The sequence below is a fragment of the Hirundo rustica genome, chromosome 12, assembly GCF_015227805.2.
Source record: "Hirundo rustica isolate bHirRus1 chromosome 12, bHirRus1.pri.v3, whole genome shotgun sequence".
NCBI lineage: Eukaryota > Metazoa > Chordata > Aves > Passeriformes > Hirundinidae > Hirundo > Hirundo rustica.
In genome coordinates, this window is record NC_053461.1 from 11,759,448 (window position 1) to 11,783,642 (window position 24,195).

The 24,195-nt window shown below is 56.1% G+C and overlaps 3 protein-coding genes across 4 annotated transcripts; 1 reads left to right on the forward strand and 2 right to left on the reverse strand.

Moving 5' to 3' along the window:
- Positions 1-4,277: 4,277 nt before the first annotated feature.
- Positions 4,278-7,655, reverse strand: KLHDC8B (kelch domain containing 8B). The gene is made up of 5 exons (XM_040076713.2): positions 7,194-7,655; positions 6,476-6,640; positions 6,050-6,274; positions 5,700-5,801; positions 4,278-4,910 (listed from the first exon to the last, which is right to left on the reverse strand). Exons 1-5 carry the CDS (start codon positions 7,564-7,566, stop codon positions 4,714-4,716), a joined length of 1,062 nt encoding a protein of 353 aa, XP_039932647.1. The 5' UTR covers positions 7,567-7,655; the 3' UTR covers positions 4,278-4,713.
- Positions 7,656-8,879: 1,224 nt separating this feature from the next.
- On the reverse strand, positions 8,880-12,945 carry LOC120758450 (uncharacterized). Of its 2 annotated transcripts, none has more exons than XM_040076714.1 (5): positions 12,760-12,945; positions 12,300-12,685; positions 11,553-11,713; positions 11,016-11,148; positions 8,880-9,572 (listed from the first exon to the last, which is right to left on the reverse strand). In XM_040076714.1, exons 1-5 carry the CDS (start codon positions 12,911-12,913, stop codon positions 9,366-9,368), a joined length of 1,041 nt encoding a protein of 346 aa, XP_039932648.1. In that variant the 5' UTR covers positions 12,914-12,945; the 3' UTR covers positions 8,880-9,365. The 2 variants fall into 2 exon arrangements, with proteins under 2 accessions (XP_039932648.1, XP_058278278.1); XM_058422295.1 differs by having other exon boundaries at positions 9,561-9,699.
- Positions 12,946-13,137: 192 nt separating this feature from the next.
- Positions 13,138-22,965, forward strand: CCDC71 (coiled-coil domain containing 71). Its single transcript, XM_040075999.2, has 2 exons — positions 13,138-13,207; positions 15,579-22,965. The coding sequence occupies exon 2, from the start codon at positions 15,640-15,642 to the stop codon at positions 16,828-16,830; it is 1,191 nt and encodes a 396-aa protein (XP_039931933.1). The 5' UTR covers positions 13,138-13,207; positions 15,579-15,639; the 3' UTR covers positions 16,831-22,965.
- Positions 22,966-24,195: the final 1,230 nt, after the last annotated feature.

The following is a 24,195-nucleotide window of genomic DNA, read 5'->3' on the forward strand; positions in this document are numbered from 1 at the left end:
GCCCCACTCAGGGCAGTAACACCAGTGTCCTGTGGCTGTGGGGACAGCCCGAGGGGACACGGCCTTGCAGGCCCAGGGCAGGCCTGGCCCGCGGCCCTCCGCAGGCCTGAGACGCAGCCAACCGCTGTGCCTGCCCACCTGAGGGGCCTGAGGGGCCTGGGGCAGTCCCTGGGTCTCACCCTAGGACTGGGGGTTCCTGGATCTCACCTCAGGGCTGGGGATCCCTGGGGTCAATCTAGGCCTGAGGGTCCTTGGGGCCACCCCAAACTGAGAGTTCCTGGATTGCACTCTGAGGCTTGAGAGGCCTGGATGTCCTATGGGGGTCTCTGGGTCTCATCCCAGAGCCAAAGGTCCCTGGATTTCACCTCAAGGCTGGAGTCCCCTGGACCTCACCCTGGGGCTTGAGATACCACAAGGTCCTGCGGGGGTCCCTGGGGTCACCCTGCAACTGAGTGTCCCTGTCTCCTTCCCTGGAGCTGAGGGTCCCTGTGGTCACCTCAGGGCTGAGGGTCCCTGGATCTCACCCTGAGGCTGGGGGGTCCCTGGATCTCACCCTGTGGCTGTGGACAGGACCAGCCCCAGCTCCAGTCGCTCTGCAAGCCAGCCCTTGCCCCTCAGCTGGAAGCACAGCCCCGGGCACAGGGGGTCATCACAGGACACTGGGAGGAAGAGAAAGCTGAAAGCTTGGAACCCGGCATACTGAGTGCTGCTCCCATGGGAGCATGGCAGCCATAGCACCCATTTCCTTCATTTCCAGAAGCTGTGTGGTCTCCCATGTAAATACCTCTGGCAAAAATGCAGAAGGATTTAATTTCATCCATCAGAAGTATGACAAAAATAACCACCATCTAAACATTCCCTAGAGAAACATTCTCAAATATGGTTTTACTGGATTTTTTTTTGCCTTGTGGTTCTGTAACCCCCACATTTAGGAATGTAAAACAGGCAAGCCTTCTTGCCATTTTTTTTCCTCTTTTAATTCAAAATTATTTTAATACTAGCTAATTTTTTTTCCCTCCCTGGCTCTGAAGATACTGCATAAGTACTAAACCACTGCAGAAGGTTGACATAAATTTATGGATAGATCAGGAGAATGACTTACATTCCCCTTTATTCTCTTTTGCCTTTAGTATTAAAGGCAGCTTGGAGCTCAGGGGTGTCACAATAATGGCTTTCTTGATGTATATATCTAGTTTCCTAATCAAATCCCATGTAGATAAAACTTTCACTTTAGATAAAATAAAATTCTAGCCTTTACCCATAAAAAACATTGTAGTGATTTCACTGCGCTGCTTTCATTGACATTACAGCACTAGAGTTGGTTTAAATAGCTTGGATTAATCAAGGCAACTTGATACCTCCCAGCTAAATGAGAAAACTGATGGATTGATTTTCTAGGACCAGGCTAGGGAGTTGTAGCTTGGACCATGTTCCTACCTCAGGGATGGGGTAGTGGCCGGGCTGTCCAAGGCAGCCATGGACTGGAAGGCAAACCTTCCTCCAGAGTACCAAGCTGATGGAAATGTGGATATTTATTGCAATTTTAAAGTAAATAACATCCTTGTTCTGCTCCTGAGCTGCCTACGTCTCTGTTGCACAGGCCAGTAACGGCGCTGCTGCCAAGAGCCTTGCTGTGCATCCAGGTGCTATATGGCCCTGCATCATAAACAGTGATTTTCCACCATTTTATTGCTCACGATTGAAAAGTTGGCCCAGATCTCCCTGCAGAAGAGACTGTAGAGTCCTGTACCCATTTGCAGTCCTTCCACTGCCATTAGAAAAGGAATTGCTGGTGCTGTGTGCACCGGCGATAAGGCTCAACATGTTATTTTAAGTACTTAGAAAGAGCTATTCCTATTTCTGATGTAGCTGGAGCCTTCTGGTATGAACGTCTAGCAAGTTTGTGGAATATGATAAATGAGATTTTTGTATTTCCATCCCTCCTGACAACGGAAAGAAATTTCTATACAGAAACATATTTTTTTAATTATAGGTCTGACAGCTATCTTCATTTCCATATCCCCCGTGCATAACATGCTCTGGGGAGATTAACCATGTTGCCATGTGCTGGCTCATAGCTGTCCTTATATCTCAAATAACAATCTGGGCTTCAAGCATTAGGGAGGGTAGCCAGATACTCTTAGTCTTTCCTTTAGTAAAAATTAGCAGAAGCTTCCAGGAGATAGATGGCAATATATTTGGTACATTCCTCAACTTTTTTAACTACATAGCACATTTCATTAGAAATTTACAGGAGCTCTTCGGTCAGTAGCATGTCAGTCTGCAAAAGTGGTCATGACCCGCATCTCTGCATTCCTGAGATGTTCTTGAGCATTTTCCTGGTAACTTTTCTCCCCTCATTCAAATGGGATTCTGGTCTTGTGCTCAAAAGCAGATAGAAAAGAATGAGAAATCCACTCTTAATGAGAGGTCACAGATTCCTGTTCCTCTCAGGTGAAGGAGCCAAGCCAAACAGCACTCTGATGGGTCAATGTGCCAGTAAAGTGTGTGCAGAAGGCAAAGTGCTGTTGACAGAGGGGCAAACTCCTGTGGGGAGGGGATCATCAGCTTCACTGCTGGAAACACCACAACAGTGAGGGGCTCCTGAGCTCCAGCTCCCCCCTCCAGCATCCTCTGGCTCTTGCATCTGCCACCACCTTGAATTTGGAAAAGTAGACTTGGGCACCCCACCAGCAGCATGGAGCTTGTGAAGCTGGCACATATGGATGTCAATTTGCGGGTGACTCAGTGTCTTGATTTATCCAATTCATGTGATGCTCCTGCGGGAAAAGCTTATTAATCAGGCCTGTGCTCCCAATGCAGATCTGTGATTTAGGGACCCCCACGACTAAAGGTTTGGCAGGAGTGGAATTATTGCGTGCCTTGGTGGCTTCTGGAAAGAGCTGTCAGGGTGGGGAGACGTACCAAAGTGGCAGCAAGAGGTCTATCACTTTCCAGGACCCTGAGAAGGACAAGCCCACCAGGGTCTGAGCACAGGCCAGGGAGTGCAGTGAAATACTGAACATTGTGCTCAGAGGAGGTGTCCCTCTGTCCAGCCTCCAACCACTGCACAAACCAGTGACCTCCTCCCTGACTGCCATTGCATCCTCCCGGCTCTAATTTGGGGCTCACTGTTGATGCTGCCTCTGGTACAACAGTGGTTTCTATGGCAACTCCAGAGGCAGATGCAGGGATGCTTCCAGCTGAGGTACCACCAACCTAGGTATCCCAAGCTGTTCTGCCCAAATCACGGGCAAATAGTCATGCAGCACGTGAGGACAGACCCTGCAGTCACTTTGCCAGGTGGGCACCAGAGGCAATGGAGAAGCAACATGAAAATGTCTTCTGAGTGCTCTTTTGTGAATAATTTCCAACATTTCCCATGCTGTGATGCCCCCAGGACATGGCACAGCCAGCCCCAGCAGTGTGTCAGATGCTGCCGCACTCTGATGGGATTCAGTCTCCGGTCTCTACAGCATTTGCAGCCCAGCTGAGGCTCAAGCTGGCTGTCTTCTCTGAAAGGTCAGGCATCTGTACTTGATATTTACCTGGACTTGTGAGATATTTCTAATGTACCAATGAAGGATCAGTTGCCTTACCTGCTTTCTGCTTTGGGTGTGGGACTCAGTGTGGAGCCAAGAGCAGCAAGGCTCAGGTGAGCCCATAGAACTGGGTAATTCAAGTGTCACTCCACTTGATCTCGCAAAACACCCCTAAACACCACCCACAGACACCACCAGTATGGAGTTTACATTCCCTTCCTGGTTACCAGTAAGCAGGATTGCAGTGCTCCTGCCTACAGAAGCTGGACACATTTGGACCCAGCTCTCACCCACACCAGCCATGGTCCATCCTTTGAGATGGGGCTGTGGTGCTAGATAGGGTCCCTGAGCCCTGACATCAGGTTTCTCTTATTTCTTCTCAGCATCCTGGGAGCCTTCAACATTCCCTGCTTCTCTCACACCCTGGCTTCCTTCAGAAAAGTCCTGCTCCGGCTCCTGCCTTCAGCCCCCACAGCCTCTTCACCCACAGGAGGCCAAGCGGGAACAAGGCTGTGCCAAGGCAGGACAGCCACTGTTTAGCTCCACCTCGCCAAACAGGGACTGGATCTCTACATCACATTGCTCCAGTCACCCTGGAGGTGAGGAGAACAAGAGTTACCCCTCCTCCACAGTATGGGGTCACTGAACTCTGCCTTGGGTGGGGTCTTCCTGACAGGCTGCAGCATGTGTCTGCCTGGAGTAGGATAACCAGAGATGACATGACTCCAAGTGGGATAAAATTCCACGTTTCATTTATTTGAGGTGCTATGTCACCTCCCAGGCACTGAGCTACAGGGCACCTCTGTGCTACATGAGACATCGACTGGGTCTACGACGACACAGCACTCACTGCTACACACACGGCACAGATCCGCCGTGGCACAGATGGGGCCAGGCAGGGCACTGAGGCCAGCGGCAGTCCTGCCACCGCTGCTCCCTCCACACTGCTGGCGATGGCCATCCCACCAGGCAGGAGTTTGCCCTGGGCTTCATTGCCACAGCGCTGCAAGAGTTGGGAGTTCCCAAAACTGCAGATGCTCTGGTGCCTGGCATCATGGGACAGAGGTTTCTCGGAGCCAGGTCACCCTGGATGAACACATGGGTGCTCACACACCCTGTCCCCATCTTCAGGCACTTGGTGCTTGGCCAGGGCTGGTTCCCAGCATCCCACTCAGGGCACATCACGCAGGCACAGAGCCTCGACAGCGCCACTGGGACCCTGGGCCACACCGCCGATGACAAAGAGCAGGCTGGGCGCTGGGCAGCTGGAGCAGGAGCAGCGGCCAGTTGGCATGGGGGGCAGCGGCTCCCACTTTTTCTGCGAGAGGCTGAACCCTTCCACTGAGTCCAGTGGGCAGGACTGGTTCCCTGTGGAAGACAGAACAACATCAGACCCTGTGCAACTCCCTGCCCCCCACCCCAAGCTCTGCCTTTCCCCCTCCACATGCCTTTGATTCCTCAACAGGAGCCCTGAGCTGCACAGGCTTTGAGATCCCAGAGGCAATTAGTGGGGGCACAAGAGGATTAGCAGAGTCCCCATAGGGATGGCTGCTGGCACTAATGTCACACCTGCTGGCTCTGCCCCCTCAACCACTCCTCACCCTCCCCCCCTCCCTCTGCCAGCACTCTGCCGGGATAAGGGAGGAAAGCTCCAGTTGCAGCAGAATTCAGGAGCAATGCCACACTGCAGGGAAGCGGCCAGCACTGTTCCCTATTTCCACAGTGATCATGGGGGTCTGGCAGCCCTCACTGCAGGTCTGGGGGTGCTGTGGCTGGCACCAGCTCCCCAGGCAGCCCTTCCTGCTATATCCCCTCTGCTGAGTGACAGCACTAACCTTTCCCCAGCTCTCCTGGGAGAGGGATGCGGCACTGCAACCCTGCACAGCAGAGCTGAGCCAGCATGGGCTGTGTGAGCCCAGCATGCTGCACATGAGCTGGGAAAAGCCTGATTGGGGGGTGAAAGGGGCACGGGGCACAGTGGGACAGGGCAGTAAGGTCTCCCCAGCACTTGTGAGGGCACTGAGATGTGTTGCTGCAGACAATGTTGCAGTAACCCCCTGGCTTTGCACAGCCAGCCTCCCTACTGCCATGCAGATCATTGATGTGCCACAAAGAATGGGGATGGGAACATGGCCACATGCCTACTCCCAGCATTACCGAGGCCACCCACAGCCACCACTCTTCCTCCCAGGCATCCAGCCACGAAGTCAGCTCTCTTCTCTTTCATACGGATGGTGCGGCTTGGCTTTCTCCACACACCTGGGTATGAGAGGGAGTGAGCATCACCTGCTGAGGTTTCCCCTCTACACACCAAGTCCAGCACACCCCCAGGTTAATCACTCCCTGGGACCAGGGAGCACAGGGCATGATTCACCAAAGATGCAAGGGGCTGATGTTCAGAGCCCAGACAATCATGTCCCTCAGGCACAGACACCCCTCACCAACCCACAGAGTCATCCCGGACCCACAGAAGATGCTCCCACCTCACCCAGAAACACGGAGCTCACCCTGCGCAGGATCAAACATCTCCACGGTGTTGACAAAATGAGGACGGGAATAGAAGTTGTGGGGCCCTGGCTGCTGCAGCCCACCCAGGCTGAAGACAATGCCATCAGCCATGGCACAGGCGGCGAAGGCGCGGCGGCTGGGCACGCTGGGGTAGCGTGTCCAGCTCCTTGTCTCCAGGTCAAAGGCCTCGAAAGCAGTGACAGGCAGCTTGCCTTGCCGGCCTCCTATGCACAGAGGAGATGTAGCTGCCAGTGCCCCAAGCTGGCACTATTGGCGCGCTCAGCAAGCGGGATGGGACCCGCTGGCTGCAGTGCTGGGCAGCATGGGGCCACCCTGGGGTGCAGCAGGTCATTCTCTGGCCGGGGAACAGAGGAAGGGGAGGGTAGAGGCACAGGGGATGCTTGGTTTGCCTCAGCAGCACCTACCCAGGACGAAGATCTTGCTTCCCTGCAGGAAGGCAGAGGCTCCGTAACATGGGGTGGGCATGGAGGGTAGGGGCTGCCAGTGGTCCTTTGCCGGCTCATAGACACGGACTAGTGCCTGGGGGGAGGTGTCCGCACCCATTCCCCCCAGTGCGTAGACAGCCCCATCTGGAAAAGAGGCAGCAGTGAGGCAGGGGGATCTGTGGGCAGCACCGAAGGGCTGGGAATCCTCCCATGCCCTCCGGGCTAGGCAGCACAGGTACTGCCAAGCCCCACAGCCAGACACTGCTCCAGGGCAGCTGGGAGACAGTGAGTACAGGCAGGCCTGAGCCTGGCAATGCTCTGACTGCACTGGGACCCTCTCAGCCCCCTCTCCATCCCATCCATCAGGCACAGAGAAGAGCACAGGGCCATCCTCTAATTATTCTCGGCAGTATCATCTCCCTGGAGACACCATGGCAACACAGCCATACTGCCAAATCCCGCTTTTGCTTCCAGTGCGGCCGGCACCCTTGGCCGCTCCCACCGCTGTCCTGACATCTCCTCTGCCCTGCCCACCACACTGCAGCCTGGTTCGTGCCACAGCATCCCTGTCCAGGGAGTAGGCACGGGCACCACATACAGGGACCAACCCTGGCTCCTGGCATGTTGAGTTGCACCAAGACTCCAAGGATGCTCAGCAAACTTTGGGCAAGAGTCACAACATTTTCCTACCCCTCACCTCTCTGCACAGCTGAGATGCCCATGGAGGGCTGCGCCAATGCCGCCTTCTTCTCCCACTTGCCCTCATCCACGTGGTAGACCTCAACGGAGGCGAGGGGGCTCTGTGCCGCATCCACACCGCCCACCACCAAGATCTGCTTGCCCAGGGCGAGGGCGGCAGCGCCAGCCCGCGGCGTGGGCAGTGGTGGGAGTGTGGTCCAGCGTTGGGCTGGGAGGTCGAGCACCTCGGCAGTTCCCAGTGCTCGCCCGCCGCCCCCGCAGCCGCCCAGCACGAAGAGCTGCCCGTCGCGGTGCGCGGCGCTGCAGTACACGCGCCGCGTGGGCATGGCAGGGAAGGTGGCCCACGCGAAGGCGCCCGCGCCCGCCGCCATGGGCCAGCTCAGCCGCCCCGGGGGTCCCCAGACTCTGGCCCTGCCGTGCCGCCCATCCGGCCTGGCTCGCCACTGGTCCGGCCCACGGCCTCCTGCGGGGAGAGCATCCGAGTCAGAGCCCAGGCACGCACCGCTCCCCTCAGCCCCAGCTAGCCAGACCCCCTTGGCCGTGCGACAGCTCCTGCTCCGCGGGGTCCGCACTGCACCCCGGGGCTGCCTGCGCATCTTCTCCGGGCTTCCGATTGCGCCCCACGGCTCCCTGTTCGCCCCCTCCGGGCTCCCGCTCCCCGGGGTTCTCTGCCCGCACGTACCAGCGGTCTTGCCCCCCGAGGTTCCCGCACCCCGGGCTCCCAATACCCGGCGCTGCTGGTAGACAGCCCGCGCTCACTGGGACTCTCGTGCGTCCGGGGCTCTCTACCCGCATCCCCCCGGGTCCATATCCCGCAGAGGCTTCCCGTTCACAATCCAGACTCCGCCAGGTTCCTGCTCTCGGCGCACCGTCCTCACCGCCGGCGCTGTCCGCACTCCCGCCCGCAGCCCGCAACCCCCGGGGCTCCGGCGCACTGCCCCGCAGCCCGCACCCACTGGGCTCCCGCTCACAGCTCGCAGGCACCGGCGACCCCCAGGCTCCCTCTGCGACGCCCGCGCCCCCGGCGCTCCCCGGACTCCCGCCCGCAACCTCGGACTGCCGCTCCGCCGTGCTCGGACTGCCCGCACAGCACCGCCCCGCCGCCGGGAGCGGGACAGAGGCAGGGACCGGGACTGGGACCAGAACCGCGCTCACCTCTCCGCCCGCTCCGCCGCTCTCCCCGCCGCTCCGTGCCTCCGCCCGCCTCGGGCCCGCCCGCTGCCGGTGGGGGCGGCGCCGCATCCGCCCCGGCCCCCCTGCCGTGCCCCGCTCCTCTCCGCCCGGCCCTCCCGGTGCCACCGGCACGGCCGTGCCCCTGCCGCGTTCACCTCACCGGGAAGGAACCATCGCAGGGAGAGGGGCTGGAGAGACCCTCCCTTGCTGCACGCTGCCGGTGCCAGAGCCACACAGTGCCGGGTTCAGGGAGTCGGGAACCCACGGTCCTACCCTGGGGAGGACCCCCTGTCCTGTCACCACTGCAGGGACAGAACATGAGCTCAGCCTTACTCTGAGCACGACCTTGCTCGGGTCTATCAGCAGTGTCAGGAAGGATGCACATGGGTCTCAAACCCTCCACCAACACTTTTGTCCCCACTTGGCTGAGCCAGGCAAATGAACACGCTGGGAAAGGCACTTCCCACCCACCAGCACAGGAAGAGCCAAGGGCAGGAAACTCACACAGAAATGAGCTATAAAGGTTTGCTTTAAAAAGACAGAAGTGACAAGGCATCTGCCGAGAACACCGCACCACAAATGCCACCTGGGGATGCTGCTGGTAACACAGCACTCATCCTGGCACCTGCTCTGCACTAGCCATCACTGCAGGAGTGGGAAGGGAGGTGCAAACACTGCAAGGCTGCCCGCATCACAGTATGGTGGAAGGGACCTGCCTGGTGAATGCTGGGGGACGGTCAGCCCCAGCCCTCAGGCAGAAGTGGGCACCATGGGCAATGCTGCCAAAGAATTGAAAACCATTTCCTCCAAGAATCCTATCACACAAGTTCCCAGGACGCTTGTGTTTGTTCATGGGACCTCCTGATAGGACTGAACACCCACATTGCACATTGCAGAGATAACAGCTCGAAGCAGGAGTCTGCCTGGGACTTTGCCTGCATGCAGCAGGAAGCGGGTGGTGTCCCAGCCTGGAGCCACTCAGCCCCATGAGGTGGTATCACTGTCCATCCCACTGCTGGCTTGAGGTGTCCTTCTCCATGCAGGCCAGGTAGCGGTCGTAGTTCTCCTCGCACCTCCTTACACAGCGCAGGAAATAGTCCTCATCAGCAATGGCCTCCAGCAGATTGGTTTGCACCAGGCAAATGTTGTACAGCTCCGAGGTGGGCACACTCCTGGGACTGCTGCTGCCCTGCTCTGAGAACACCTGCAGGGAGAGCAGAGCCTGGCAGCAACACACACGCCCCGGGTGCGCTCTGCCCTCCCCTCGGCCAGGCGCCTCCATGCTGGCTGGCTGGGTGTCGGGGGCAGCGGGCAGAGTGATCCTATCTCCCCTGCAACAGCAGAAGGTTAAGTTTCTTGAGATTTCCCCCTCTCCCAGAAAGTGCCTTTGACTCTGAACCAGCATGTTACACATGTGCCTGGTGCTCCTTTAAAGAAACAGACCACACCACTCAGCTGAAAGAAAACGGCTCTGAGGAGCAGCTGACTTCAGGCAAATCTCTGCCAACAGAGCTGCCCCTTTAGCTGCCACTGGATGGAACAGGGACCTCACCTTTTCATCTTCACCATGGCCTGCTTAAAGCCACCCTCAATCTGTTTCATTCCTAGTGCTGTTCTGACATGGGGACAGCCCTGCAGAGCTGGTGATGCAAGAGGAGGGGAGAATGGCATTCCAGCTACTGATCCTGGCTGCAGGACAGCAAGGTCCCAGCAGTGACGATGAGCCCTGCTGGGAAGATGCTTGGCTGACCTCCCACGAGGTCTGCTGCTACCATTACTGGATCCTACCTGTGTGATCCAATGTGGGAGCAGCCTTAGGGCTGGATACATGGCTGCCGTGAGATTAGCAGAGAAGCCTGACCAGCCATGCAGGCTACCAATGCCAAAGGAGGAACTTCTTGATCAGACAAACAGCCTGAGGCTGAAACGCAGCAAGTGGAGCTGTGCGAGCCATGCTCCAGCTGCTGCAGATCTGAATGCAGCAGCCATTGCAGAGGCTTCCCTCAACCAGGCACGGCACAGACCAAAGCCTATTCCTAACAGGTCTGTCCAGTCAATAACAATTCCTGTCACCAGCTACAGATGTGTAATCTGAGAGAGCTTGTATGGAAGGGAATATCAAATGCGCATCCCACCCCTTGCCACTCCTGGGCTGCCTGGCAAACACTGCAGACAATTCACAGTCTGCCGCATTTCCCCCCTGCACCGTCTCCACATGGATGGCAACAGGCAGGGGTTGAGGATTGCCTGTGGACCTGCAGCTCTTGTTTGAGCATTGACAGCTGTCTAATGGCCAGGCATAGCTGTCTGCATAAACAGTTTGTGTCCCAAGTGTGCTCCCCACAAACACTGCCCTTTCATTGAGATGGGTCACGGGGCTGGCAGCCCAGATATCATTGCTGCTGCCTCCAGGCGCAGGGCTGATTCAGTGGGGAGCAGAGGCAGCCAGCACCTGCTTGCATTGCTGACTTCATCCCCTCTGTGCATCGCTGCCACCAACACTGCTGGCACAGGATGCGGTGACACCAGGACTATGCCTTGACCCCCCCCTTTGCAGCCTCATGCAAAAGGGACAAAACACGTCTGACCTTGCCAGGGACACACCTAGCGCAGGCTGCTGGTGCCAGAGGGGCCTTCAGCCACCTACCTGGGGGTGAACAATTGTGTCTCCATCGTCCAGCCGGATGTTGTCATCAATGAAGATGTGGTGAATGTCAGGATCATGGGGGTCTATCCACAGGGGCTTCCCACCCTTGGAAGAGAACTGATTTCTGGCCCACCTAAAACAGTAAGTGGGAGAAGGAGCAGTCAGGGGAGGAATAGGGTGACACCTGCCAGGTAATGGCAGACTGTGCTACAGGCCCAGGGCACCCTCTGAGCCAGGGAAGCAGGACAGAGAATGTCCTGTCCTGCTGCCCATGGCCTCCTAAGAATGAGGCATTTTGCATCAAGGTGACAAATCAGGGGGTCTTTGGAGAAAAGCAGGAGGTACACCAGGGGATGGGGACCTCAGGAAAGGTGTTAAGAGTCCCATCAGGCTGCCCACAGGCAAAATGGGGAGTGCCTAAGTGATAGGGACTCCAACAACATAAGGGCTTCAAAACTAGGAGCCATCCCAGAAACTAAGAGAATCACAGGAAAGAAGATAATGACAAATCCACTTCCTCAATGCCCTCTTTCTCACCAGTCAAAGTGGTCTTGGAAGCCTCCGATTCCCTCAAAGGAGCTGAAGTAGTTGTAAAGCTTTCTTCTGTCTTCCCGGGTGGCCAGGCGCTCTGTTCCCTGTGTTAACACCACCTCTCGCTTGCTGCAGCGTATCTGGCCAGGGGTAAGGTCCACAGGGAGCTGCAGGACCACAGAAAATGGGGAAGGAAAAGTTTCCAAAGCAGACAGGTTGTTTCATGCACTAGCAGAGACACCAAGCAACAGGGAGGTGTGAGAGTGTGGGAGGATGGTGCTGGGAAGATGACAAGAGGAGGCATGGAATGCATCCAACCATAAATCATCCCCTCCCCAGGGATGGAAAGGAACGACCTCCTAGCTGTACATTGCCATAATTTCAATCTCTGCTACCTGAAAACACTCCATGGAATAACTAAAGCATCTAAAGCTCATTCCCAGTGCTCCTGCCCAGTGTGCTGCCAGTGGGAGGAGAGAGGAGCTGTGATCAGCTCTAGGCCAGGGAGCCCTGCTCTGCTGCAGCAGTCCCTCCTGGGTAGAAGGCATGCTCTGTCCAAAACAGGATACCCCAAGAGGAGACCATTCCACATAGGATCTGCACACACATGCTCCCCCACAGCTAACAGCTTCATCCAGAGAACCCGACACTTTTGAAAGCAGTCTGGCCAAGCAGCTGGAGAACAGTCTGACGTGGGGGTGCTCTGCGGGACCATCTGGCTGCCCTTCCCCATCACGACGGACCCCCACTCACCGCCACATCCCGCAGGGCAGGGAACTGGGGGTGCTGCCCGTCCAGAGCGCTGCTGACGGCCTGCAGGGCGCGGGGCAGGTCGGTGCCGAAGGTCCTGAAGACAACGGCGAAGGCCCTGCCATCCCGGTGCAGTGCATCCAGGAGGCGGAAGAAGGAGGGCAGGATCAGGTGGTAGCGTTTGCCGGGCTCCCCTGGCACCGACAAGGCGTCCTGCGGCCGGCCCGGCCACTCCAGCAGCCGCAGGTGGCGGGCGTGGAGGTCGCGGAAGCGCCGGCCCGGTCCGGCCTCGGTGAAGGCGGGGTCCCGGCCGTGGCGGCTGTAGTAGCTGAGGGCGCCGGGGCACGGGGGGCGCAGGGACGGGCGGTCGCTCACCCACTCCCACTCGCCTAGAAGAGAGGAACGCGCTCAGCCCCCGCCACCGCCACACCGGGTCCCCCGTACCCCCGGCCCCGGCGCTCACCGGCGGCCCCGGCGCGGCCCCAGGTGACGGTGCTGAGAAAGGTGTTGAGCGCCGCTCGCGGAGCCTGCCCCGTCACCGTGTCCGCCACCACCACCGTGTTGTTGAGGTCCACGTGCAGAACCAGGCGCCGCCGCCGCCCGGCCCCGCCGCTCATCGCCCCGACACCGACCCCGTTACCTGGTGACGGCGCCGCTTCCGCCCAAGCCGCTTCCGCCGGCGGCGCCCCCTGCCGGCCCGGGGGCGGGCCCGCGCCGCCGCTGCCACGGACACCGCGGGGGCGGCGCGGGGCGGCACGCGGGGGCGTGACCGCACGCGCTCCGTGCCGGTGGGCGTGACCGCGGCCCGCGGGAAGGGAAGCGGAAGCGTGCGGCGCTTCCGGCGCCCCGCGGGCGGCCATGTTGGAGCGGCGGGTGCGGCGCAGCGGCGGGCGCGGGTCTGGCGGCAGCCGGTAGGTTGGGGCCGGCGGGCCCGGGCCCCGCGCCGGCTCCCGGGCGAGGGCGCTGCCGAGCCGCCCCCTGGGGCGGCCTTGCCGGCGCTGGAGGCGGAGCCGTGGCGCTGAGGGCCCCGCCCCGGCCCCCGCCCCCCCCGGTCCCGGGAGCCGGAGCGGGTCGAGCGCGGGTGCCGCACCCCCTGTCTGCACCAATCACCTCCCGTAGCCCTGCAGGGGGGGCCCGGCCCGGGCGGCCTGCCCAACCCGGGGTCCCTCCGGCCGGCGGGCCGGGCCTTGGGGAGGGTGCAGCGGGAGCGAGGGACTGGCGCTCGGGAAGGGGCATCGCCGGCGCCCGGGGTGCGGCCCAAAAGGAGAGGCTGAGCGAGGATCTGGCGGCCCCGTCGAGCCCTCCTTGGGACTGCCCACCGGCCTCCAGCTCTACAGGCTGCCCCAGCCCCGCGTCTCGGCCCTGCCGGCAGCCGCTTACCCCGGCGGTGCACCCGGAGAGCCCTTCTTGTGCTCGGAAGGCCGGGCCTCTAAACCCGCGCTAGCATTGCCCTTCCGGTGCTGTGATTGCACCGTGCCAGGAGTGCTGTGCTCCCATAGACCCCCGGCCACCAGCAGTGTGTCACATGAGGGAACCCGATGTCGGGAGGACAGAGTGTCCGGGGGTGCGTCTGCTCGTGGCTGGCTTTCCTCCAGTACAGCTGGCACTGCACCAAACAGGACCAAGCGGATGGATGTTGTAAAGTCCCTTTCCTATTAAATGTCACGGCCAGAACACCCCATCAGATGTCCCAGCTGCTCCTGGGCTTGCTGCATTCTGAAGATGATCCATTTTGAACCCTGTTGAGCCTGTGTTGTTACTTGTGCTTCTTCGTTGGTCTCTGCCTCACTACTCAACATTACACCCTCTCTGGTTTTCCTGTGCCTGGCACTGCTTGGTCACTGCTGGCTGGTGACGCTGGCTGGGATTCTGGGGGATCACTTTCCTGCCTGCCTCCCCTCCTTCGTGGGAGATTCCCCGCCTGCCTCTGAACCAACTGCATTATCCTCCTCCAAATCCCTCTTTGGCCATGACGTCTGCAGAGCACTTGACTGAGATTAGTCTGTCATGTGGAGGTTCTTACTCCCCCACTGACCTGTGCTTTCCTTTCTGTGGCTGCTCTTGGCTTGTGTCTCTTCCCTGCTTGTGCAGCTGGCGGCAGCACGGTCTCTGCTCCTGTGCTGTGGTGAGACCAGAGTTCTGGGGGGAACATGGGACATGAGTAGTCCTTGTTCTGTCTGCTCAGGCGCTAACTTCTCCATCACAGTTTTCTTGCCTGTGCACTGCCCTATCCAAAGCTGTCCCTGACACCTCCTGCATTTTCCTGGTCAGGGTTTTTAACTGAATCTTCATTATTATTTTGAGAGGTATCAATAAAGCTAAAGATTTTATGCCTTGTCAGTCTAGCATCCAGCTGTGGAGCTGTGAGGCCACCAGGATCAGAGTTCTCCCGGGTGCATCCTAAAGTCCTGCCTGGACTGCCCTTTAGTGCCTATTTTTTATTGAAAGCAATAATTGATGCTTTTATGCTGGGCAGGCAGCTGCACAGTGCCCTGAGTGTGATCCCAGTGTTGTCCCTCAGGCCTTTGTACACTTGGCCCTGGTGATGTGTGTTTCCTTCATACTGCCCTGCTTGAATTTCCTGCTTCCTCTTCACTTGGCAGCAAGTTTCCTTGGATCAACACCAGTTTGCTGTGACAGCAAGTTGCGGAGCATTGTTCAAACAAGGGGACAGCAAGGAGCAGTGCTGCCTTGCTACAGCATTCAGCATCAATGAAGCACAACTGGAACAGTCTCTAGCCCTGCTGCCAGGTCTCCAGGAGGAAGCTGCAGCTTTTTTGAGCAGCATCAGTTATGAAGTGGAGAAGTTGAAGGTGGTGCTGGGATGCAGTTGAAGTGCTTTGGCATTTCATAGTGTTTAGATGGCTCGATGATGCTGCTCATGGTGTGTACACAGGGAAAGGGTTCAATGAGGGTTCAGTTTTTCCCAGGGAAACTGAGATCTGTTTGTCCAGAGCTGGGATGGGTCAAACTCAAACTGAAAAGAGTTGCATATTTTGCTGAGTTAATCGTTGGAGACCTTCATCTTGGGGTGGATTGGATGGGATTTCCTGAAATCTTTGTTTAGGTTGGAGGATATTTTTGTGAGAGATGTTTTAGTTTTATTTCAGAGATAAATGAGTGACAGGATTTTCTTGATGATGCTTTTATCTCGGGTTGAGCCCAGAATCTGACCCAGTGTTTGCGACCAGCCACATCTGGACTTAATGGTTTCAGGTCCCGGATTAGAAACTTGGGTAGTTTCAGTTGCTGTAAGCTAACTGTCTTCTTTCTCCTTTTGAGGTGTCAAGGGTTGTTTTTCCAGTGATTTGGACCTTTTTGAAGCACCTGCTTGCCTAATGCCATGAATATTGCAGTGAACAATGAGGAAGAAAAAGCTGTCCATTCCTGGTCAAGAATTTCCTCTGCAGGACAGAAAGTGCTGGAGGAAGCCCTCCGAGTCTTCAACCCGATGTCCAAGGACCTTTCGGACACAGAGACCCAGCTGGTGGCCTTCATCCAAGGCCTGAAGGAGGAGGGCTACCAGCCCACGATTCTGAGGAGTAAGGATGTGTACGGATATAGCTCGTGCACGGCAGTCACACCAAGTCAGACAGAAGAAAACACACAGCGCAACTGTGCCGGCACCACTGGGCCCACTCAGAGTCCAGCCAGGAACTCACTGGCAAAAGTGGCCCCTTTGCCCACCAGCATTCCAGTGAGCTCATTGAAAGAGCTCTCCAGTCAGCCAGTCTCCAAAGGGGATTCCACCAATCTCCTCTTGAGCTCCTTGAAGCAGACGGGATCTGGCACATCCAAAGCAGCGACAGTGGGCTTCCCTACAAGCATGTATCCTGATGTGTATCCAGCTATGAGACTGTCAGTGGTTCTGGAAGCCCTGGTGCCGCTGAAAACCGCAACGTCCTGTTTGGAGTCCAAGTACACACAAGGACGTCTTGGGATCTCTGCCTCAGACCTTAAACTCCTCAAGACTTCAAGTCCACCAAGGCAGTTTTCTTCAGGCAAGAGCACTAAAATAACCGAAGGCAGGGGGTACAAGCGTTCAGTTAAGAAAGCACCAGATTCTGCCACCAGCGCTTTAAACCTTCTGAAGGGACCAAAGGGTGGAGTGCTGCAGGAGAGCAACGCCTGCAAAGCCTCCGGAGTTCTCAACGGGAGAGTCACAGGCAGCTCGTCCCAGGACTGCACCACAACACCACAGCCCAAGACCTTGAAAATCAAAGATAAGGAAGCTCTGGTGGGAAAAACAGAGTGGAAGGGCAGCAGCACTTACCAGGACAGCAATGGGCAGAAGAAGAGAAGAGCTACAGAGGCAAAAGAAGCACCACAGAGGAAAAAAGCAAATACCATTCCTGTCCGAAAGAAATCTCGACAGGGTCAGAGCACTTTGAACCTGCTGAAATTCCGAACCATCAAGGTGGGCAACTCTTCCTCTGATGATGAAGTGAGGAGGAGAGCACAGAAGATTCTTAGGGTCAACCTGTCCCCTGTGATCCAAATTCAGCCTTTGTCCCATTCTCATAGTGTCCCCTGAGTTTCTTCACTTTGTCTCTTTTGTAAGTAAGTAAATACAAGCCTGGCACCAGGGCGCAGAGAGGTTTAGGAGTGACTCTGTCTCTGATGCCAGTATGTCCACTAACCTGCAGACAGAGCAGCCCAGTCTTGTGCTGTTCCTGCCTGTCTGCCACTGCTGTTCAGAACTGGCTGCAGAAATCCAGACCCCTGTTTGGGAGTATGGGATGGTGACTCTGGCCAACATCGAGCTGAGCAGGCCAGAGAGCTCACTCCACACCACGCTCCCTGAACATGGAAGGCTGTGCTTTTGTGCAGAGGAGGACACAGGACTTTCTCATGATGTTGATGCACTGTGACATTGCTCTTTTTCAAGCTGTACATTTACTGGGTTTATTTTGATCAAAGTTTATAACTTTATTATCTATATATCTATATATCCATATTTGTGCATATGGCCCAGGAACTGTGGGAAGATGCACTTCCTCCATCCCTTTGGGATTGGGTTTGATAGCTTTTGTTCCTCTTTCCCTTCAGCTAGTCTTTTGTTGAAAGGTGCCAGGATTCCTTTGTGGTTCAGTGTTGTGACAGTCTGTCATGGGCTCCCTTGAGCAGCTCAGAGGCAGCAGCGTTGTAGCCACTTGTTTGTCTCCAGGATGCCAGACAATTTGGAGAATTACCAGCTGGTAGTTTTAATCCTGTTTTTGGTATTACCTCTGCATAACGGTGGGGGAGTGTCACAGGGCTGCAAGTCTGTCTGACATCTTTAGGCGCCTCCTCCCTTTGTGGGTAACAGAAGTTTTGAATTCATGGTAGGGATTTGCCTCTGAAGGGGATTCCTCCTCAGTGCCCAGCATTACTCTGCTTTCCTATACCCCAGGTGCAGCTATGGATCAGGAACTGTGACTGTTAGAACCAAAGGGCTGGAGTTGTTAGCAGGAATCGTGTAGTGTCCTGGCTACCATGTAACTGCTTTGCTGTTGCTGGATGTTCCAGGAGCAGATTCCAGGTGCCGGTAGAGAAGACTGTTGGTTTTGGCTGGAGTTAAACCACGACAGAGACGCAGGCTGTGTTTGAATGTATTAGCTACATCCTGCCAGTCCCAGAGCTCAGTGGGATACTGGAGCCTGAGTCAAAGCAGAAAAGCAAAAAATTTGGGAGGACATAAACCAGCACTTAAACATAGAGTCGCTTTCCACGGTTTGTGGTGATGAAGCGGTAGGAGGGAAGATGGGCACCATGTTGTGGTGGGTGGCAGCCTTGCTGTGCTGTCAGGGATGTTGCAAGAAGGTGTGTGGCAGGTGTGAGAGCTCTGTGTGGAAGGAGTGCAGGCTCTGCCATCCCCAGGAGGCACTGCAGAACCGCTGCAGATGGCTGCTGTCACCTCCCTGCACTGGGGGCACGCTGTTGGACAGGAACACAGCTCTGCGCTCTCTGCACTCCACAGGGAGGGATGTACTAATCCCAGGAGAAAGACCTCAACAGAGCAGTCAGTGCTGCTGCTGTCACTGGAAGGAACAGTTTGGTGTCCTGGGGAAAGGAAGAGGCATTGGGTTGGACATGGGCCCGGCTCCGTATACTGCTGTACGCTCAGATCTCTGCAGCAGTAGTGTAATCCACGCATTCTCTCATCAGCTCAAAATACCAGTTGTCTGACCTAGTAATCCCTGTGGACATTGGCTGAAGGGATGAGCTCCCCAGGGAAGTCCAACCTGCGTTGCTCTCAGAGATCATAACTTGCAGTATTTGAGACTGACCTGTGAATGCCACTGCTTGGCTGCCGAGGAGGAGGACACATTTTCTTCTTTTGTGTTTTAAAATGCCCTGGCAGAGAGTTCCCTGTCCTGACCTGATGCTGGATGAACAGGGGCTCTCCATCACTGTCAGCTGGCCAAAAATTGCTTTGTTCCTTTTGTTCCCACTCCTTCAGACCTTTCTCATTCCCACGCTCTCAAATGCTAGGTCTTGAAGTCCTGCACTGGTATTTCTCTTTTGGGCTGTTTCCTGAGGAGGGCTCTGAACTCCTGCCTGCGGTATTGCTGTTAGGCTGCTCAGAAGCTTCCCCTGTTCCCAGACCCTTATAAGGGCACTGAGAGCTGTCTTTGGAGCCTCCTTATGCAGCACAGACATCCCAGCTGAGCACTTGGCCTCCGCTGGGAAAAACAACGTACATCAACAAGGCAGAATCCAGGTCAAGGTCGCTTTTCCTCCAGCCTGAGCGGGGAGCTGAGCACCTGAGGCCAGCTTACCAGGCCACATCCCTCCTCATCACTGTGTGTCTTCCCCCAGCTGCACTGCTGCCTGCCTCCCCACTCTTTTCCATCACCTCTTGTTTTTCACAGCTTGGGTCTCTGCCAGTCAAGGACTTGACTTGTACTCTTGCTTAACACATCCAGCACAGCATCCTGCCTTAGTGGTGCCATGCCTTTCCCAGCACTGAGCTGAGTTCTCTGCATGTTTGGTGATGACAATTTGCCCTGTGTCCTTCCCAGGCTACCAGCAAAAGGTTTTCTGCTCCACAGGGAGAGACACTTTGTGTCACTGAGACTCCTGCCAGGGAAGTCAGCACTCCATAGATGTGTGCTTGGGGACTTGCTCATCACCAGTCCTGTCTCTGTCATCTCTCCTGCGCATCTCTAGCAGACCACAGGGCCCTGAGTGAGAGGGCTGTGCTGGACCTCCATTCTCTATCCCCCTTTTGTCTCTTCTTCCTCTTGCAGGTGCTTCAGGAACTTGACTGAAAGGATTGCAGGTTGTTATAGAGGGGCTTTACAGCCTCTGTGCCAATGCCAGCAGCTGCTGCCCATCAGGCGGTACTGGCAGAGGGGTGCCTCAGTCTGGCACAAGTTGGCGCCACTGTCCTTCGACTCATGCTCAGGTGTGGATGCTCCTGGTGTCCTGGGCATGTAACACTGATGTGCACGAGGCTGCAGAGGGGCTCTGTGTGGATGCTGCTCTCTGCTGTTTAGGGAAGATGAAGGGTTTGATCAAACCTGGGCTAAGACCTGATCTAACCAGAGGTCTCCCCAACAGGTCCCTTCCGTGGTGTGTTATTCTCTGGCAGCTGAGTAACACTTCCAGGGATCTGTGCAGCAGTAACTGGCAGGGCCCGTAGAAATGCATTGCCCAGAGCGCTGTGGTCTCTGCTGAGCATGTGGTATGCACCTTGTTCAGACCTGTTTCTGTATTAGTCACTTTGAATTCATCCAAGTGCCTAACCTGGCCTGTGTTGTTCTGGGCACTGTGACAGCTGAGAGCTTTGGAGACTCTCTTAGGAATGCTTTTAACGCATGGATTTGTGCCACTGTCGCTTCTAGAAACGATTCGGCTAGCGGTCAAAGGGCTGTTCTTCCAACTGATTTTTTGGAAATCATTTCTCCTTTTATTCAGCTGCCAAGAAGCAGTTTATGCTTCCTCTCCACCAGACAAGGTCCTTTGAGCTTCCTGCATGCTTCAGATGTCCGTCAGCAAGGTCCATGGGGAGAGGAGCTTGTCCAGCAAGCAGCTGAAGAGGAAGCTGACATCAGAAACCAGTTGAAATCACAATGTTAATTGGTAGAAATGTTCTAAAGCTCATGTCCACTGTGATCAGATTTCACTATCTGCCACTGCTTATGGTTGTAGAAGTTTCTCCTCAGCCTCTTCCCTACAAGCCATGTAGCATGTTGCTGCTTCTGCTTCTAAACTATTTGCATCCCTCCCAGTGCCAGCTGCTATAGCAATCCTTGTACAGAATTTCTTAAGCACTTTTTTGCAAAATAAGAAGGGATTATTTTATTACTCCCACTAGGCAGCCCATGAGTGGTATTTCAGTGTGTGGAGGAGGTGTGCTCCCTGGAGTGCTCACCTCACTGGACAGCTCTCAGACTAGTTCATACTAACAGGGCTGGGGTTACTGGGCTGAGACCCCCCCCATTGCCTGGTGCTTCCTTGCATGGAGTTCAGCCAGTTGTCAGCTAAGAAGATGGCAGGGGAATCGTCAGCAGAATGGCACAGATGGGTGATGGCTGTGCATGTGGGCTCCATGGTCGTGCTCCACAGCTACCTGTGTTTTGCAGCCTGTCCTCCAGGCCCCCCTGGTACACCAGGAGCACTTCTCCACCCCAGTTCCAGCTGTGGCAAGAGGGGCTGGGAGGCTGTGGGTTTTGGAATTGAACACAGTTTGTGCCCTTTTAATTGTGACTTGTGCTGTGTTCATGGCCAGAACTTGTCAGCATGTGGGGGTTCAGCAGTTCTTCCCCTTTGGATCCAAGTTCCCTGCCCTGTCTAGGAGCTGGGCCTTTGGCCATGGCTCAAGGAATCCCTGGGTATGGAGAGCAGGTTTGTCTCTTAGCTCCACCTGGGCAGTGTGACTTGAGCTAGGCAGCTTCCCAGGCAGGAGGGCAGGTTTCCATGGGAGGATCCTTTTTTTGGCCGTGGTTGGCAGGGTCGATGCAGAGCTGTGGAGCACCGGCTGCTCAGCCAGGCTAGTTGGCTTGTGTGGAAGTTACGGCTTCTTTTTCCATCTTCAAAATAGCACTGGCCTCTTTGCTCCTGTGCTCAGATGGGGATGGCCTTCCAGGAGCTGAGGTGGCCCATGGAGAGGACAGCAGCTTTGGGATATCTGTCACCTTCCTGATGATGCTGCAGCCCTCAGCTTTGCCAGCTGGGTGGGCTGGCACAACCTGTGGAGAACACACCAGGGCAGGATGCTCCTGAGCCTTCACATTCGGGTCTCTGCTAGAGTTTCCCTCTCCTCACAGCCTGTTCTGCCTGGAGCTGGGTACTGTTAGGAAGGTGCCAGGTGCCTCAGAGGAATCTTGTTCCAGAAAACATGAGAGGCCAGCCTTTGTCACCAGGTCATCCCTGAGTGTGGAATGAAGCTTGTCTGTAGGTATTACACTGCTGGAACTTGCAGGTTTGCCAGCAGCTGCCTCCAAAGCCATGGTGCTGAGGCCAGATTCTTCCCTTTGCTTAGGCACACCAAGGAAATCTGGTGAAGAAGCAAGAAGCTGGAATAGGGAAAGCTAAAGATGCCAGCAGCACCTGGACAGCCAGCAACCTGCAGATTCTGTGTCTGCTGCAGGAGGTGTGCAGACAGAGGAACCAAGGCTGTGGCATTCTGCAGCAGTGTCCTCCTTCCATCCCTGCCTGGCAGCAGTACACGGACACTGGTGCTGCAGGTGAGCAGGAGTCCTTTTGGAGCAGGCACCCCCCCCAACCCTTCATTTCCATCCTTCACTGGGCTCACAGTTTGGCACTGCTCATGTGGCCTCTGAAATACCTTCCCCAGGGAGTCCCTTAAAGGCCTTATTATTGTCTGGGACTCTCTGCTCATTGTCTTAATTAGCCCTTTCCGTTCCTGTGTTCCTGTGACTACAGGCAGCCCCTGTGAATGTCTGGTGACTCCCACAGACACAGTCAGGCACACGGTGCTGTTTTAAAAGAGAAGGTGCTGCAAAACTATCCCCAGAAATACCTCCCCTCCTGCCCCTGCTCTGCCACACTGCCCAGGCCTGGCTGGGACAAAAGGAATATCAGTGTTTGTTCATGGTAGGGAAGGCACCATATGATGCCCTCCCTCCTCCTGGGTTCCGGCGCAGCACTCCTGAGGAGTGGTATTTCCTGAGCAGAGGCAGGGCAGCTGCTCTGAGTGACGCAGGGGCTCTGGGTGGGCGCTGCCCGGCCACTTGCACCACTCTCTGCCAGCCAGCATCTCCGTGAGAGCCGTCTCCACGCCACAGCATGACCAACCTGCTCCAGCTGAGACTGGCGCCGTGGGCTCCGCTGTGGCATTCCCTGGTGTTTGGGCGTCCCAAGCAACGGCTGGGGAGCAGCAACTGCAACATGCAGGAGAGCGATTAACAAACTTTGTATGATGATTTTACAGATGACCATCTTGTTCTTGAGTGAACTTTTTACCGTTTCATTTGTTTGTGTAGAATGTTTCTGAAGTTCTAATAATATTTAATGTTAATATGAAGCTGGACTGTTCCACACTAAATGTTGTATATTTTAAAATGGCATTGCTTAGTGAAAAGACAGCATTAGTATTATTCCACTCTTTGGAAGGGAATGGGACAAAAACCAGACTGTCCTTTTTCTTAAATGAAGTGAACTTTTTGTTATGAAGTCCTAGCAGGTGTCCAGCCCTTTAGTAAAATGGTGCTCAGAACCACCCAATGTGTCCAGCTTTTCTCTGGGCTCTGACAGACTGCTCCTCCCTGGGCTCCTGCTCCCTGACCTGTGTCAGCTCCTTGGGATGGTGTCTCCCGTGGGTCCAGCTGCTGCATGGGGCAGGCTCAGTTGCAAGCCACACCCCCAGCTCTTCTCCCCAGTTTTCCCAGGGAAGTTTGGTGTTACTTGAACTCCATTAAGGATTGCCTGGTTTGGGGTGGGGAAATAAGCTGGATGTATGGTCACTGGTGCTGAACTGAGATAAATCCACATTCCTGCTTAGTTCCTAGAAACATGCAGGGTGGCTCTGTGCTGGCAAGTGCTCTGCCAGCCCTAGCCAGCCTGCCCACCCTCCAGCTTCTCTCTGAATCTGCCCACTCTGCAGCCGGGACCCTCTGGCTGGCTAATTCAACAGAAGCACCATTGTTCCATGGTTTGTGATCTGGATGCAGTTTGTGCCACGGGGCTGTCGGTGCACTGACCCGGCACTAATGGTGGTGGGACTGTGGCCCTGGGCAGACAGCAGCTTCAGTGCCGTGCTGGAGCTCATTCCTCGAGAAGGGAAGTGGTTAAGTAATTCTCTGCTCACTAAGGATGGTCGGGAAAGTGTTGGCTGCCTGCTGTGCCCACGGAAGTCGGTCCAAGCAGGGCCAGCCAGGCGTGAGAGGAGGCTGCCCTGGAGCTCAGGGGCTCCGCTGAGGAGGGGGGGAGGGGGGGTAATGCTCTACGCTGCTGCAAGAGTGCCCAGATCGCTGCTCAAGGGTGCTGGGGGAGCGAGGCTGTGGGCACCCGAGGAAGCAAGGGATGCTCGGCAGCGTTGAAACCCTGGTGATGGAGGTCAGAGCTGCTGGCAGATCTCTGGCCAGTGGTGCTGCCCCAGGACAGGCCATCTTCTTGAGCAGACACGGGCACCCCCACGCATTCAGCTCTGGGGCAGACGAGGGATTGCAGCTTGGCTCGGGAAATCAGGGAGGTGCCTGGACATGGGCACTCTGGTCCCTCACATCCCACTGCGGATCTCTCCCTCCCTCCCACGTTTACTTGGCTTTTCAAGGCCAGAGATACTGTTACAGTTGCCTTTATCAGGCCTCTTTGGATCTCCTCAGAGCAGGTAAGGTTTGCTTGGCAAGATCCCTTGACATAGACACCCTGGCCAGTGCTAATGGCTCTTTGTCAGCTCATCTTGTGCCAGCTCGCCCAGCTCAGAAGGTGGTGGTGGTGCCCTGCACTG